Genomic DNA, 17035 nt, shown 5'->3' on the forward strand with positions numbered 1-17035 from the left:
TCAAGACTGAGTCAATAGAAGGTTTCTTTGGAGGGTTAACACTCAAGAGGTTCAAGATAGAAGAAAAAAATTTGTTATAAGAGTGAAGATTCAGATCAGGAGATCAGTATTTGGTCAACAGTCTGTATTGGGTACTTGTTACTTGCAGGATTACTCAAGGATTTAAGTCCTTTAAGAACAGCTGCAGGCATTTCTTGCCCTGGCACGCCGTTAATATGATGGTAAGGTTGCTAATGTAACCCTCCTGATTCATTTAAATCAGTATATGGCATGGCTTGGGGAAGGAGTCAGTCATGTCCTGGTAAGATCATATCTTGGGCACTGGGTTTATTTCTTGGCACCACATTTAAGAAGGGCATTGGCAAAATGGAGAACATTTAAGGAAGGGTGGCCAGGGTGGTGAAGACACAATAGGCCATGCCTTAGAAGGTTGATGTCCATGGAATATGGAAAAACTTAGGAGGAACCAAAGACAGCTGTCTTCAAGTACCTGAAGGAACAAGAGTTTTGGTCAACTAAGTGGCACAGTGGATAGAGTGCTGAGCCTGGAGTCAGACTTATTTTCCTGAGTTCAAATGTGAACTCAGACACTTATTACTAGGTGACCTTGGGTAAGTCACTGTTTGCCTCGAGAAGGAAATAGCAAATCACTCCAGGATCTTTGCCAAGAAAACCCCAAATGGGGTCTCAGAAAGGCAGATACTATGGAACAATAAGACTAATTAGTTTTTAATTGATAGAAGTTGCTAGGAGGCACATTTTAGCTCCATTTAAGGTTAAACTTCCTAAGACTCAATTAATTGTCAAAAGTAGAATGAACTACCTCATGAGCCAGTAACCTACCCATCAGTGGAAGGCTTCAACTGGAAGTTGGACAATCATTTATTTGTCCAACTCTTTTTTCAAGTATTAGCTGATGACTTCTGAGGTTCTTTCCAAATTAAGAACTTTGTAAAACTGACTTTCTTCAAGTCCCACAGAATCTGAACAGTAGAATCTGGGCTAGAATTCAGATCCCCACATTCAGTGCTCTCTCAATTCTGGGCATTCATTCTTTAACATGATAATTTAGTGTTTGAGGACCAATTGAGAAAGATAAAACACTGGATTTGGAGGTAAAAGACTTGGGTTTGAATTCTGCTATGCTTCTTATCACTTAACCTCTGTTTGCCTTAATCCACTAGAGAAGAAAATGGTGAAATCACTCCAGTATCTTTGTCAAGCAATCTTCCTGAACAGTATGGTCCACAGGATCATGAAGAATTAGACACAAACGAATAAGTGAACAATCCAACATGCTTCTTATTCCTTAGGGGACCTTTGGGAAGTCATTTAATGTCTCTGAGCCTCAGTTTCATTATCAAATAAAGGTATTGATCTTTCATTAGCCTTTGTGCTCCCAGAAAACAAGAACCATCCTTTGCATAACTTTGAATCCCAAGTGTCTCAAATATAGCAGGTATTTAGATAATGTTTACTAACTGAAGGAAGAAAGGAAGGGCAAAGAAAGAAAACACTTATTAAGTACCTACTGCATACTAGGCAGTGTGCTGCTGAACACCTTTTTAACAAATATTCACTTATTTGATCCTTGTAAGAACCTTGTAAGATAAGTGTTTTTATTATTCCCATAGCTAAGTGTCTGAGCCTGGTTTTGAACTCATATCTTTCTGAATGCAGACTTAGTACTCTGTCCACTGTATCAACTACTTGTTTCTGGGCAGATGTCTTAAGCATTCTGCTCTTGCTTCCAATAGACCTTGAACACAAAAAGGAGGAACAGTTCACGTGACTTGGACTTTGGAAGCTCTGATACCAAAATAAAAGTAAAAAAAATACAGGTAGAAATATCAAAATATGGGAAATAGTTTCACTGCTAACCATGCAATAAATTCACTACACTTTTAATTTTACATAATTAAAGACTTTTCTTCTCGGAAGTTGGAGGTGTACATTTTCCACTAATTATTATTCCATCCAAGGTTTTCTAGATTGGTTCAGTATGAATCACACAGATGAAATGACTTATGTGCAATTATGGCTGCAAAAGCACAGAGAAGAAGGGTGTCATTTTGAGCACTGAACTGAGTTTGGACACTTTGATTTGCTAGTCTGACCATTCCTTACTTCACACAGAAAACTCATCTAAACTGCCTGGGTCTTGGAGACCTTAGGAAAAGAAGGCTAGTCTGATGTTCCAATTACAAAAAAGATTTTAGCTTTAATGAAACACAGAACTTCCCAGTGGTAAGGTAAATGTCTAACACTATCATTAGTTATTCTATTTTAATCAATGAGAGAATATCTCTCTATACTTAATAGAAAGACCCTGTTACATTCAGTGATGAGGTTATTATCAGTGACCAGACATAATTTTTTTCAGACTAAGCTTCTGTATAACATGTCTTAATCCTTCTGCCATGCTATAGTTCCCTAATGAACTTCAATCTTGATTTTCCTGAGCCATCATTGAAAATACTTATGACAAAATATATTGCAGAAAAATCATTTATTTCATAATTTTCACAAAGAAGGATGGAAGATTGTGGCATCAAATGACTTCTGATGGGCATGTCACTTATCCCCTCTAAATCTCAATTCTGTCATCTGGAAAAGAATGAGCTTTAGGCTATGATTACCCCCATTTTACAGATGAGATTCCCTCAGCTCTCTTGACTTTGTGTAATACATCATAGAAAGCTGTTTGCCCTAGAAGACCCCTTTACCCCTACACTTCACACACTGGAAATATCCTCTCCTTCATCCTCTCTGGTTCATCAGTGATCCACCATTTTAAAGAGTCCATTATGGTTCCAACATTCCAAGTACTACAATCCCAAATACTCAATTTTCCTTCCCTAACCCAACTCTTACGTGTCAAATACCTGAAATCAAGAAATGATCAATCATGAATTCTATAAACCTCCAGTACCATGGATAGACACTCACTTGTTTTTAACCCTCAGCTAGATACCAATAACTAGGGCATGTTGACCAGATCTTTACTCCATGATGCTAAAATGGCAGGGGTGAAAGTTGTTCAGTACCTCAAGATCTTGTGCTAGGTGGCTGCCCCTACTCCCTTATCCCAAGCAACTCTTCTTATAATATTTCTCTTTCATAGAATCTATTTTCCCCCTAATATTTCTCTTTCATAGAATCTATTTTCCTTCTGTTAATTCTACTTGACATTCTTCTTTTTACACTCTACTATCTCCTGGTAGGGGAACAGGGGAAGGGAAGTTAGAAAAGAAATGCACTCCAGAAAATGGTTTTCCCATTCTCCTGACACTTCTGAACCTAATCAGAGTTGCATTTTACTGCTGCTGGATCTGGGGACCTTTACAAGGAGAGATGCAGTGACTAGCAGTGATGCTACTGCAATAACCAAAGTTGGATCTTGAGAAGTTCTTGTTTCTTGGGTGAGCTCCTCAAACTCAACTCTATTAGTCCTGAGTTCCTAGTTATGATGAAGTGGACAGAGAGCTGGGCATGGAGTCAGAAGACCAGAAGTCAAGTCTAATTTACTAGTTGTATGATTTCTGGCAAGTCACTTAATCTTTTTGCCTCAGTTTCCTCATCTGTAAAATGGGAAAAAATAGCACCTCCTTCCCTCCCAGGGTTATTGTGAGGTTCGAATGATATAACTATGAAGTGCTTAACACTATACCTGACATGCTTAGCACCCTATAAATGTTCTATATAGTATTAGTAGTTTCTTGAAGGTTACAAATAACTTACAAAAGAGAGACAAGCACTATAAAGAGATAAAATCTATAACTACAAACTACATTCAAATTAATGTTATACATAGATGTCCGTTAAGTTTACTTAACTGCTTCGATCACTTGCTGCCCAAATTCTCTAATCTTAGGCAACATAGTCTTTAACTTCTTATTCCCTGGGTATTAATATTTTAGGACTTAAAATCTTGAATGGAATTTAGTAGCCTGGAAGCTTTTCTTTGTTGCTGAGGAAGCTGATCAACTTCTCCACCTTGAATTCTTACTTTTCCTCATAGGTTTCTTCCCCGTAGTCAGACCCATAAATCTGTTAGCCACACCAAAACATAATACTCCCTCCCTCCCTCCATCTTGCTTTGGTCTTTTCATTCTAAGTGATCCCCCTTGTTTGGAATTCCTGGCTCTGATGCTTCCCATGTGAGTCACCTCATAGTTCTTCATCTGTAAAGTTAGGATAGTAACATAGATCATCATCCTCATAGGGCTGTTGAGCAAGAAGCACTTGGTAAATTCAGAAGTGCCGAGGAAGGTGAACTACTGCAATCCATCTAGTCTTAAGGCCTAAGCTTGAGACTCAAGTGTCATTTCCCTGATCCTTCTAGTACTACTGAATGTGCCTCTCTAAACTCTTGAAATGCTCTATTCCGGCTGGTCTTTCAGCAGGTCTGTGTCATGCTTTATCCTTTATTGAAGAACAAGGTGTGGGTCTGGAGTCAGGAAGACCCAAGTTCGAATCTGACCTCAGACCCTTACTAGCTATGTGACCCTGGGCAATTCACTTAACCTCCATTTACCTTTTGGAGCTACTCCAGTATCTTTGCTAAGAAAATCTCATGGATAGTATAGTCCCCAGGGTCAGGAAGAGTAGGACACAACTGAACGACAACAACAAATTCTAAGTAAATTCTTCCTTAAAGGGAGTTAAAAATTTGCCTTTTTGCCATCTTCCCACACATTACTACTAATTCCTTTCTCCTAGGAGCCAATCAAAACAAGTTTAATCTTTCTTCTGTATAATAGTCCTTGAATACTTTAATGTAAATTCTATGAAGGAGTCACTGATTGATTGACAGGACTAAAATATCCTATGGTTCATGAGAAGAATAGGAATAATAAATACAGCGACAAAAATCAATTATATACTAAGTGAATAATCAGATAACATTTTTGCAATAATAGCTCACATTTATGTGTTACCTACTAAGTGCTAGGCATTGTGCTACACTATCCTGTACTAAACTATTCTCCCATTTGATCCTCACAACAACAACACTTGGGCTATGATTACCCCCATTTTACAGATGAGATTCCCTCAGCTATACTCTCTCAACTCTGTATAATACATCAAAGAAAGCTGTTTGCCCTAGAAGACCCCTTTACCCCTGCACTTCACACAATTGAAATATCCTCCTCTCCTTCATCCTCTCTGGTTCATCAGTGACCCACCATTTTAAAGAATCCATCCAGGTCAGCTGTGTCTTCATTGCTTTTCAGACTACACTCCTGCTTCCCTGGACTCTCTCTAATATGGTGCAATATTGATATTCATCTCTTCTCTCCTCCCTGACTTTCACTTTCAGATTTATGTATTATCTTCCTCCATTAGAATGTAAGCTCCTTGAGATCACGATGTCTTTCCCAGAGTTTAGTAGGGTACCCCACAGGATGTAAGACTTTAAAAATACATGTTCCCTTGGCTTACATAGGATCACACAGTTAATTTGCTCCTGAGGCTGGTCTTCCTGATATACTCAGGTCCTTCCTGACTCCAAGTCTAGCACTCTATTCACATTAAGATTCTGAGTACATGATCTCATTGAATGCTCAGAACAATCCTGTTGAGTGGGCACTGCAGTTATGATTGTTTTTTTAAGGATGAAAGATACATTTTATAGTTTAAGGATGATTACATAGATAGTCAGCATTGGAAGTAGGAATCCAAAGCTGGTCTCCCCTGACTAGCGATTCAGTTAACATCAATTAATCCCCCACAATATTCAAAGTCATATGCTTGTACTAGGGATGAGTGTTATCTGACCTCTGTTTATAATCCAGAATGAAAAATAAAGATGATACATTGGATAGAGCATTAGGCTTGAAATCAGGAAGATCTGAATTCAAATTTTGTTTTAGATACTTACTAACTATGTGACCCTGGGCAAGTCATTTAATTCCTATTTGCCTCAGTTCTTCATTTGTAAAATGGGGACACACTGGAGACAGAAGTGGCAAACCACTTCAGTATCTTTGCCAATAAAACCCCAAGGGCTTGTCCATGGGATCTTGAAGAGTTGGACATGACTGAATAAAAGAACAACATGAAAAATAAAACACAAATGTAATTAAATGTGGTGCAATGTAGAGTAAGCAAGTAAGAAAGATTCAAGGAATGAAGGATTACTTCTTGTTTAAGAAATGAGGGAAAGCTTCATTGAGGAACTTATGGCTGATCCATGCTTCCATCAGTCCCAGTTAGACCCTCTTGGGGTACTTTGTCCTCTTTTTCTCTAGACTCATAACTGGGCAATAGAATCATAAACTCCCTTAAAGTTAGAAAGAAGCATAAAGGCCATCTAGTTCAACTTTGCTCATTTTAACTGAGTCCACTGGACTTGCCCCAGATCACACAGTTAAGGAACTAGTTGAAGCATGATGTGAATTATATCTTTCTCATTTAAGTCCGGCACCAGTGTTATTCAGTCGTTTCTGACCCTTCATGATCCCATTTGGATTTTCTTGACAAAGATACTGGTATGGTATGCCATTTCCTTCTTCAGCTCATTTTAAAGATGAAGAAATGACATAGAGGGTGGAGTGAATTGCCCAGGATCACACAGCTAGTAAGTGTCTGAAGTTGAATTTGAACTCACAAAGTTGAGTACTTCTGATTTCAAGTCCAGTGCTCTATCTACTATATTGCCTCTAGCTGCCTCTAGTCCCACACTACTCTATTCAATAAGTTGTGTTGCTTCTCTTTGACAAATTTTGTTGAGTGTCTGCACATTGTGCCAGGTGATTGGGACACACTTCCCATGGCCTCTGGCATTCAGACACTAATTTAAGGTGGCATGAAATCACAAGTACCTACTAGACATTTCATATTTCAGTACTTTAAAAGATCCTATGGATAGATCCTCCATTAACACATAATTACAATGGTCTGCACCAGTTTCTGTGGCCCTCAAAATTCATTTACTTGGTAGTTTTTCTTTCACTTTAAACACATACACACACACACAAACACACATAGTTTTGGCATATAATTTTGTGGTTTTTTCATTTCGTTTTAATGTGAACTACATAAGACAGTATTATTGTTAATTATTTAGCATCTTGTATTAGGTAGTTAGGGACATTAAAGGGCAAAGGAGTAAAGGGAATAAACTATGTGTGAGGTCCTGCTAAATACTTTATAAATATTATCTGATTTGAGCTTCACAATAACCCTGTGAGGTACAGGGGATTTTATCTCCATTTTACAATACAGGAAATTGAAGCAAACAGAGGTAAACTGATTCATGCAGGGTCACACAGATAGTAAGTATCTGAGACTGGACTTGAACTCAAATTTTTCTGACTGCAGGCTCAACATTCTATCCACCTAGATGTCTTTAATATAACATAAAGATGAATAAGGCATGTCTCCTGCTCTCAAAAAGCTTACTATCAATTACATCAGAAAGTACCAAAATGCATTCAGAAGACCCTAAATGCTATAGGAATTTAGAGAAGTGGAAGACCTCTATTTTCTGAGTCACTGGTTCCTAAACTCAGATATGTCTAACCTTGGGAGTAGAATACGTTCTTCCAAAAGATGGAGAAAAGTGGATGAATAACTACTTTTCTACTGAAATAGTTCAGAAACTCCAAATTATTTCCCCATCAATGAAGTTACAAAATTTTTGTAGTATACATGAAGAAGAAAATTTAATACCTTGATTTTATTTCTTATGGGCATTATATGCATAGTAAACTAAAGAATGTACTCCCTTTCCTACAGATAAGAAGGTATTTGAAAGGTTATTGAAAAAAATAGGGTTGGTTTGGGAACCTTTGGCCTAAGTAGTCAGGATAGGCTTCACAGAGAAGGCAGAATTTTAGCTGAGCCTTAAAAGATGGGCAGAATTAGATCTGTAGAGAGAGGAGAAGAGAAGGAATTCCAGCCAAGGACAAAGACAGAAGCAACAACTTGGGAGGTAGCAATGTTTTAGCATATTCAGTGGCCACTTAGGAAACCAAGTTAACTCTGCAAATGCAACCCTGCTTCCCTTGGGACTTTCAAAGTCAAAGTTGGGGTGGAGACAGAGAGTGAAGACCCCTTCCCTGTCCATCTGTTTGCCTGACATTTGGGGGGTTTATACTTTCAAAGTTGGGCAGTTAAAAGGAAAATTGGATAAACCATTCCATGATTGGTTGTCCTGTTGCCTGGATATGTTCTATTTATCCTCTTTGATGAAAGACCTTTCCCCATATTTGAATGCCACCCAGCAGGATTTATAGGTTTCCCTGAATTGCTTTTGCTTTATTGCCCTGGCATGGTTGAAAAAATAAATATGCATTAGAACAGCAGAAGCAATGGTGGAAAAACACAGAACGGCATGAACGGAAAACCTCTCTGGCAGAAAAGAATGTAGAACAAGCAGGGCAAGTCTTCTTACCCCACCCTACCCCCACCCCAATCTCTAAATATTGGCTTTCCAGTCAAGTGGGAAGATAGGTATTTTGAAATGCCAGTGCTGGCTAGTATCAACATCTGGGGGCCCTTTCAAGACATCCCCAAGAAGCCACAGAATGTACATGCACATACATACCCAGTCTGGGCGCAGTCCCGATAAGGCAGCACGGAAAAGATGCTGCAGAAGGACCTCCTGCCGCTGATAAGGACTATTCTAAAAAAAAACACAAACAAACAAGAACAAACAAACAAACACACAAACTAAATGCAAAGGCTAAAATGAAAAAAAGGAGAAAAAAGAAAAAGAATCCCACATCAAAATCAGGACTTGAGCATTTATTAAGGTCACAGCAGTAGTTAGATTTCACCCTTCTCTTTGGGCAGATGGGGCCCAGTTCCTCTGGATAAAAATGCAGTGAAACTCCTTAGAAGAAAGACATTTGCTTTCTCCCATAGTCCAAATATTATACAGGCTAGGCCTTCGAGATCCTCAAATGACTATATACTCAATATTTTCTCTGGTAAGTGGGGCTGACAACTATCCACCTGTGCAAGGACCTTATCAAGATGATATTCCCTTCTCTAATGCCTACCCTCCCCCCTTATTCCTCCTGGAGCCTTGCAGACAGTCCTAGAGATTTGCAGGACTGGTAAAATGTATCCTTCTACCACCAAAATGGGAATGAGCCTCCTAAGTTATAGCTGGGCTGCTCCATCTCACCTCACATGATAGTCCATTACCAGGGTCCTTGATTTTTGAAGCATTTACTGTTTAATGAGACCTGCTAGGCATGTACTCTGTTGGCCATGATGGTGACCCAGAATTGCCAAGAAGCTAAAGAGGAGTCCTCTAGAGGAGGACTCTGATAAAAGGATTATTTTATTAGAATGTATTTATCTACCAGTTCTAGAGCTGGAAAGGACCTCAGAACCTATCTAGTCCAGGGTCTTCATTTTACAGATGAGAATATGAAGGTTCATGGAAAGTAAATGACTTACTCAAGATCACACAGGTAGTATCAGATAAAAGATTTGAACCTAGCTCCTCTGACTCCTGAACCAGAGCTCTTTCCACTAAACTACAAGACTCCACATTATATGCTCAAAGCATGTTAGCAAATTCAGTATTAACTTCTATTGAAACCATAAATACTATTACTACATTTTTATATTCAGTTTATCTAATTGGAGATGAATTTTTAAAAGCTTTCCTCTGCATGTAACAGTGTCTCATATTTATATAGTGTCTTATATCCTCACAACAAATCTATTAAGTAGTACTATATTACAGATGAGAAAAATGAGTCTCACTCAAGTTAAGTGACTGGGCTAAGAGCACAGAGCTAAATAAATATGTAAGGCAATAAATATTCAAACTTAGGACTATTTTGATGCCTTGTCAAGCACTCCCTCCATTTTGTCATCCAAACTCTGGCCTAGCTACCCTGGCCAAATAAAAAGGAAAAAGGAGAAAGAGAAGGAGGAGAAGAGGAATAAAAGAGAATGGAGAAGAAAGAAGAGAAAGCCAACAATTACTATTTTTCTAAAAAAAATTTGGAGGGGAACAGGCCATTGTTGGAGGAAAAAACTGAGTAAATCAGGGGCCACAACCCAAAGACAAAGTATTTTTAAAAAACCTAAACCAGGAGCGGCTGGGTGGTGCAGTGGATAGAGCATCGGCCCTGGGATCAGGAGTACCTGAGTTCAAATCCAGCCTCAGATGCTGTGTGGCCTTGGGCAAGCCACCTAACCCCATTGCCTTGCAAAAAAAAAACCTAAACCAAAAAAACAATCCAATTGTTGTGATATCAAGGAAAACCAATAGTTTCCTTATATCCACTCTTCCCTCCAGATTAATGAAATAGATGAATAGAGTCATCCAGAACCCTGCGTAAAGATCTTAGGCATAATGCCAGAAAAGGTTATATCCCAGCAGTATATCCTGCCCCTGTGGGGCAGTGATTGGAAGGACAAGAAATGATACAGCTGACATCTTTCTGGCTCTTCAGACTAAGAAACAGTTGGGACATAATTTTAGGAACTTACGTGGTTCTCCCAGGCTACCATGATGAAATGAGGGATATGGGTTGAAGGATCAATCATGCAGTACAATAAAATGGATAGAATCTTGGACTTAAAGTGAAGACTTCAAATCCTCCTCTGCTTCTTACTAGCCATGATGTTGAGTATTCAGCCAACAAGCATTTATTAAACCCATTCTGTGTCCCAAATGCTGGGGACACATGTTTGACATAAATGATTTGTTATTCAATTGAGTCTAATATTCTAAAAGCATGTTAGTTATTATAGTAATAAAGGTAAAGACATAAACTATCAGTCATATTTTTTGCATCAATTTGAGGTAACATTAAAAAATTTTCTTTTTGTATAACTTAATCTCATCTGTAAAATAAGATAATATTTAAATTCCTTTTCAGTCCAAGATCTATGATATTATGTTGATACAGCCCTCTGATCACTTCCTGTGAGTTCTTGCCCTCAGCAAAACTTGAAGTAGCATGAATTTGTCTCCATCTTCTTCCTCTATATCTTTTTTCCCTTTAGATCTTTGACTGCCTCACTCTTAGCACCCCCTCCTTCACCTAGTTGCTTAGACTTCCCCATCTTTCTCATTAGGGATATCATTCTGATAAACTGTTAGTGAATACTCTTTCCAGAGATGGGAAGACTGATATGACGCTGGGCAAGTCATATCACCCTATTTGCCTCAGTTCCTCCTCTCCAAAATGAGCTGCAGAAGGAAAGGATAAACTGCTCCAGTATCTTTGCCAAGAAACCCCCAAATGTGGGCACAAAGAGTTGGACATGACTGAACAACACACTCTTCCCATTAATTGTTGCTTAACCCAAAGGAATGTAATTTTAACATAGACATTTCAGATATTGTGGTGGGTAGTGGGGAGGGCATTTTAAGGCAGGTTTTCCTCCCAATGTCCCACAGAGCACAAGACTTAGGCATCCATGGATGGCATGATGGTAAGAATATTGGGCTTAGAATTGGGTGGGGCTCTCACCAGCTCCCAAAGTGACTTAACTAAAGTTTATGATTGTGTCATTCTTCCTCTACCCCACCTCAATAAACTCAAGTAGTTCCCTATTACTTCCAGGATCAAATGATGAAAAACAAAAGGATGAAATATTGTGGGGAAAAAAAATAAAATGAAATGTATTGGTGAAATTTATAGATTGACTTTAGGTTAGACTAGGCATTAATGCCAATCTAACAACTTATATTTATTAATTGCCATTCATTTTAATAGTTCTTTGTTCAGAATCTGGCATGGATAGGGGCTTAAAAAGTGCTAACTAATCAATAGTTCAAAATACTTTATAAGTAGGACCTCACTCAATTCTCATTTTGACCTTACTTGTAAGCAAAATAGGTGGTGATTTGTGGGGTGCATCCAGTCTAAAATTTCTTCCATTAATTTTTTTTGGTGAGGTAATGAATTTAAGTGACTTGTCCAAGGTCATACATATAGCTAGCTAGTAAGTATCAAGTATCTGAGGTCCTACTGATTCCAGGGTCAGTACTCAATCCACTATATCACCTAGCTGCCTGCTCCTTCTATAATAAAATACCTTCCACTGACTTGTCATCATTCCTGATATTCTACCAATAGTTTGTATTTCCTTTCAATTAACTAAGTTCTCTTAAAATGCTACCCTGGAAGGAGTAACACACTAAGGGGGCAAAGCAGCAATGGATACACTGGTCTAAAGATAAGTTACTATAATTAGTTTAGATTAGTTCAAGGGAAAGGTTGGAAAGGGGAGGGACATTATGGAATATGGGTTACTGTCTAAAAAGTATGGGTTTTGGGGGGTACTCTATGGAGAATAGAATCTTGAAGGTGAGGCAGAAGACCTTGGGCCAGGGAGGAAGATGCTAAAGGCTAGTCATTCTATGTCTAAGAGTTCATTTCCTTATATGTACAGTGAAAGGGATGGATTAAATGAAGATTCTCTACAATTTCAGCTCTAAATACTGTGATTCTATAGTTCTAAAAATGCATTTTGGGGGCAGCTAGGTTGCACAGTGGATAGAGCACGGGCCCTGGAGTCAGGAGTACCTAAGTTCAAATCCGGCCTCAGGCACTTAATAATTGCCTAGCTGTGTGGCCTTGGGCAAGCCACTTAACCCCACTGCCTTGCAAAAATCTAAAAAAGAAATGCATTTTTGTTTCTTTCACAGGGCTAACCAAACATAATACAGCTTCTGGTATGCCAGAGCTAGTAATGAGGAGAAACAAGGATGAAGGAGGAGGAGGAAAAAAGGGGGTCAGGATCAGGAGGAGGGAATTGAAGGGTGGATGAGTTAATATGAGACCTACCATATTAAATACAGTAACTGATTTCTGTATCAGGAGAAAGGAAAGGGGTCAGAAATGGATAAAGGAAAGCATAGGCCACCATGAACACTAGAGAGACTGATAGAGTAGGAGTAAGAAAGGGGTTGGGTGAGAAAGTGAAAATGGGGGGAGGGAGAATAAAAGAAAGATCCAGGAAGAAGGAAGGGAAGACAAATCCATAATTACAGAATTAGTGGCAAGAGACTTGGGGGAAGACAAGGAAAGGTTGAAGAGTACACTTACAAGGAGAGAAAGTGATAGAAAGAGACATTTTCCATAATAGATGAGGTAAAGCCAGTGACCAAAATTTCTTGCTATAGTTACAAAGGCAGAAATACTGAGGTCAGTGATTTATTTGAACCCAATCATCAAATCAAAAAAAGGGCCACAGATCAAAATAACTCATTATAATGGTGCTCTAGGCACGACTGCATTGTATACACTCTTACCTAACAGTACACAATTATCCAGCAAATGGTCAGGGTGTCTCATCTGTCTGGGCCAATAGGAAATGGGTGGCAACCTTATTGGAGCTGTAATATACTAATTTGTTCCATCAGATGGATGCTAATATTGACTACTAACAGTGGAGTCAGCTCTAATAGAACAATTCTCCACCTTTCCAAGCCGAGAGGGGTGACACCCACCCTCTCCCCACTCTCAAGAATTCTCCTAGCTAAACCAAAGTCTGCAGACACAGCACAAAGAGAAGGCCAGGTTATTCCTGGCCACAAGAACTGCTCCAGTTTAAATGTTGGCAGTTCTACTTTCTCCTGGTTTTAACCCTGACCCACCCACAAGCCTTTTTTGGGTGGAATGATTTATGTAGCCAGTCTAATACAATCTCTGGGTCAAGGGCTCCCCAAAGTCCCCAAGGAGTCCAGAACCAGATAAAAATATAACTAGTAAATGTTTAACAAAACAAATAAAAATACAACACAATGTAGATAGAGTTAATTTATAGTTTTCTAAATCAATATATAGGCTTGTAGGAATCTTTTTCTATTTGGGTTTTTGACACCAATGAGTTGGTATATAGAGCAGTGGACTTTGAGTCCAGGGATCTAAGTTCAAATCTTGTCTCAGACATCTGCTAGCTGTGGGACTCTCAACAAATCACTTCATTCTCTCTTCTGGCATTTAGAACAGTGTCTGAGAAACAGTTGTTGTTTGTCCTTCATTCTTGAAGAAGACCAATGATATCAGGGAGGTGATGCCATGACATACAAAAGAGGAGGATTTCAGTGAGGGAGTACTGGGCTAAGTCACCAGCCTCACTTTGTCCCCTAAAGCTATCTAGGTCCACTGGTCGGATATGGATCAGGACGACTGGAGATGGCCTGGGATACAGTGGGAGACCTTGGCTTTTTAAAACTAGGTCTTTCTCAAGTCACAGTTTGACTGAAGCTGTGTCCATTCAATCATTAGGATTAGGTCAAGAGGCTAAGAATGACCCCTTTGATGGGGATAATAATGACATCTACCTTCCAGACTGCTAAGGGGAGAAGATGGGAATATATATATATATATATATATATATATATATATATATATATATATATATGTATGTATATATATATACATATATATATATGTATTCTATATAAAAGTTAAATTCATTATGAAAATTAACTATTAGTGTACAGCTCCCCTATGTTCAAGTGAAGTCTATGAAGAAATGTTGAATAAAGCAACTGACAATGTTTATAAGGATGCTCAACAAGTGTTCATGAATATGTATAAGATGCTGTGTTAGGTGCTAGCAATACAAAGGAAAAAGATAAGTTACATGTAGGATGGTATGAATTCTACAGTCTTCCTGAGCACACTAATACTAACTAGTATTATCCAAATATGTGTCCCTGCATATAAACTACAATTGTGCTTGTCTATTTTTTTTTTTTTTGCAAGGCAAATGGGGTTAAGTGGCTTGCCCAAGGCCACACAGTTAGGTAATTATTAAGTGTCTGAGGCGGGATTTGAACTCAGGTACTCCTGACTCCAGGGCTGGTGCTCTATCCACTGCACCACCTAGTGGCCCCATGTTGGTCTATTTTTCATGGAAGTAGAGACTAGAGAGAAAACAAATAGTCTTCAAGGACGTTTTATCCACAATGTACCATGAGATAGCTATAAGGATAACTACTTTCTGGTATGACTATGGTTAAAAGAAGCTGATGAGGGGTGGCTCAAATTTAGCAAAAAAATAAATTCACTTGCCTGGGTTTAAAAATAGAAAAGTACAAAATCTAATGCATATGTAAAACTTATGGTTACAAAATGGGAATGTTTCTTGGCTACAGGATGAGGATCACCACCTGTCTGGTTGGTCATTTTTACAAAATGTTGGAATTAAAAGGAGCCTTGAAGAGAACTGGGTCCAATTTTCTTATTTTTACATAAGAGGAAACTGAGGTTCAGAAAAAAGTGATTTGCCTAGAGTCACCCAGAGAGAAAGTGCCCCAGTCAGAACTGAAACTGGTGTTTTCTACATCATCATCCCCACAGAATTGAATGAGTTCATATCTGTACAGCACTTAAGAGTAGTACCTTATACAAAGTAGATGTCTAAGAAGTACTTATTCCATTCCCATATCAAACCAAGGGCTTTTTTTTTTTATCAATCCTCCCAGAGGCATTAGTGAAAGTAAAGGTAAAAAGGAAGGTAGGGTGAGTAAGCCGGATTAAAAGGGGGAAAATCCTCTTTGTCTTGTGCTTCTATCCAGACTCTAAAAATTCCAGTGTTTGATTAACTTGAATTTTAGCGGCAGGACTTGAGGGTTGCTCTGGGAGCCAATGGCAGAGGCCCCAGAAGCTGAGATTTAGGCAGACTTTGCTGTTCAAACTCTAGGGACCTGATGACAGAAAATGTTGCCACCCCTAACATTTCCCAGACTCCTCCTGATGTCTACCCAGGGCCAAAGGAAGAAAACCTTGGACTCTGGCCTGCATAGCCAAATCAAAGAGGAAAAGCCAGTTTTGACAGCATGGATCCTTTTCCAATTCTATATTAGCAAACATGTGCAAAAGTAATCTGAAAATGTGATCCTGCTTACCAACTGCCATACCCAGAGCCCAAATTGTTGATGCAAATTTACTGGTTCCCTTCTTACAAGCATCAAGAAAAATTTCTGCGCTTACCAAGTTGGTTAAAAATAAAAACAGAATTGTTTTCCTCCTCAAAATGCTTCCATATTTAAAAAAGAAAATCAAACCAGATGCTGTCTGTCAAGAAATACATGGGATTACCAAACCTAATCCCTGTAGTAACCGACTTCAGACATGGGTTATCTACCTAGGTTACTAACTAACAACTGTTGCCATCTTGTCCCTATTATCCAGAAGAATATTAAAAAAAACTTAATGTTTCATCTATGACATAACATCTTGTTTAATGGCACAATGACAAGATGGTTTTAAACAAAGAATTATATCCCAATCAGGGAAGGAATTACTATCATGGAGGAGGGCCTTTAAAGAATTCAAAGATCAAATTTCTGGGCAAACATTGCCCACTGGAAAAATTATAAGAGAAAAAGCTACAAGCCTGGAGGCAACATGGGCATCAGTTTCTGAATAAGGGTAGAGAATAGTTTCTAAATACTTCCAGAAAGTACCTCTCATCCCCTGCTGATGGAAGTTTTTAGATTTCTTCATTTAACATAACATGTCTGCATTCTAAACAAAGTGTTTCTGATATGGAGGATCTCTGAAGTCCAAAGCCCCTTCCACATCATAGCCAAAGCACATGAGTAGGATCTCTGTTCGACCCAGATGGATGGAGACCCTAGTCTCCAAAATACTTGGTGGAATTTCTGAACCCACTGACTAATTTTTCAGTTTGTTACCAGTACTACTTGCTATCTAGCTAATGTCTAGAATCTTCAAGGACAAGGTTTCATAACCTGATGGTGGTGGTAGGGGGGAGTCTGTGAATTCATTTTTTAAAACAATTTTCGATAATTGTTGTTTAGTCAGTTTTAATCATGTCTGACTCTTTGTGATTCCCTTTTTGAGTTTTCTTAGCAAAGATACTGGAGTGATTTACCATTTCCTTTTATAGAAGAGGAAACTGAGTCAAATGGGCTTAAATGACTTGCCCCAGGTTACATAGTTAATAATTATGTCTGAGGCCAAATTTGTACTTGGGAAGATGAGTCTTGCTGACTCTGGACCTGGCATTCTATTCACTGTGCCCCTGCCCATGATGACAATTTCAAAAGAACTAGATTCCATTATAGTTC

General features: G+C 38.7%; 1 protein-coding gene across 2 annotated transcripts in view; it reads right to left on the reverse strand.

Annotated features, from left to right (window-relative positions):
• The window catches only part of CABLES1 (Cdk5 and Abl enzyme substrate 1), a 147776-nt gene that overhangs the window by 45483 nt on the left and 85258 nt on the right, over positions 1-17035 (reverse strand). The window contains exon 4 of one of the 2 annotated variants that reach the window (XM_074199424.1): positions 8555-8632. The exons of the other annotated variant lie outside the window; for it this stretch is intronic. Within the exon in view, the coding sequence (XP_074055525.1) occupies positions 8555-8632 (78 nt within the window). The remainder of the gene's footprint in view (positions 1-8554; positions 8633-17035) is intronic. 2 annotated transcript variants of the gene reach the window in all.

This window comes from Macrotis lagotis, chromosome X (assembly GCF_037893015.1).
Source record: "Macrotis lagotis isolate mMagLag1 chromosome X, bilby.v1.9.chrom.fasta, whole genome shotgun sequence".
In the NCBI taxonomy this organism is placed as follows: Eukaryota; Metazoa; Chordata; class Mammalia; order Peramelemorphia; family Peramelidae; genus Macrotis; species Macrotis lagotis.